Source organism: Eimeria mitis, genomic scaffold (genome assembly GCF_000499745.2).
Source record: "Eimeria mitis Houghton genomic scaffold, Emh_scaff794, whole genome shotgun sequence".
Lineage (NCBI taxonomy): Eukaryota > Apicomplexa > Conoidasida > Eucoccidiorida > Eimeriidae > Eimeria > Eimeria mitis.
This window is the reverse complement of record NW_013575831.1, coordinates 13,521-13,753: the sequence shown is the minus strand read 5'-3', so window position 1 is coordinate 13,753 and position 233 is coordinate 13,521. Positions and strand designations below refer to the sequence as shown.

Sequence of the window (233 nt, the reverse complement as noted above, 5' to 3'; positions counted from 1 at the left end):
CTGTTGCTGCAGCAGCAAGAGGCCTGAGCTTAGCAGCAGCAGCAGCAGCAAACCGCCGCGTTAGTACCCCAGGCATCACCGCGCAGCAGCCTGCAGGCACATCAATGACTGTCTTCCAGTTGCAGTGCAGCGGCAGCTCTGCTGCTGCTGCTGCTGCTGGTGCTGCTGCTGGTGCTGCTGCTGCTGCAGTGTCTGCTGCTGCTGCTGCTGCAGCAGGAGCAGCATAAGCGCTA

General features: G+C 61.8%; 1 protein-coding gene across 1 annotated transcript in view; it reads right to left on the bottom strand.

Annotated features, from left to right (window-relative positions):
• The window catches only part of EMH_0022470 (uncharacterized protein), a gene marked incomplete at both ends in the record, with an annotated part of 1,857 nt that overhangs the window by 1,448 nt on the left and 176 nt on the right, over positions 1–233 (bottom strand). Inside the window, one exon of the mRNA XM_013501960.1 lies at positions 3–233. Within this exon, the coding sequence (XP_013357414.1) occupies positions 3–233 (231 nt within the window). The remainder of the gene's footprint in view (positions 1–2) is intronic.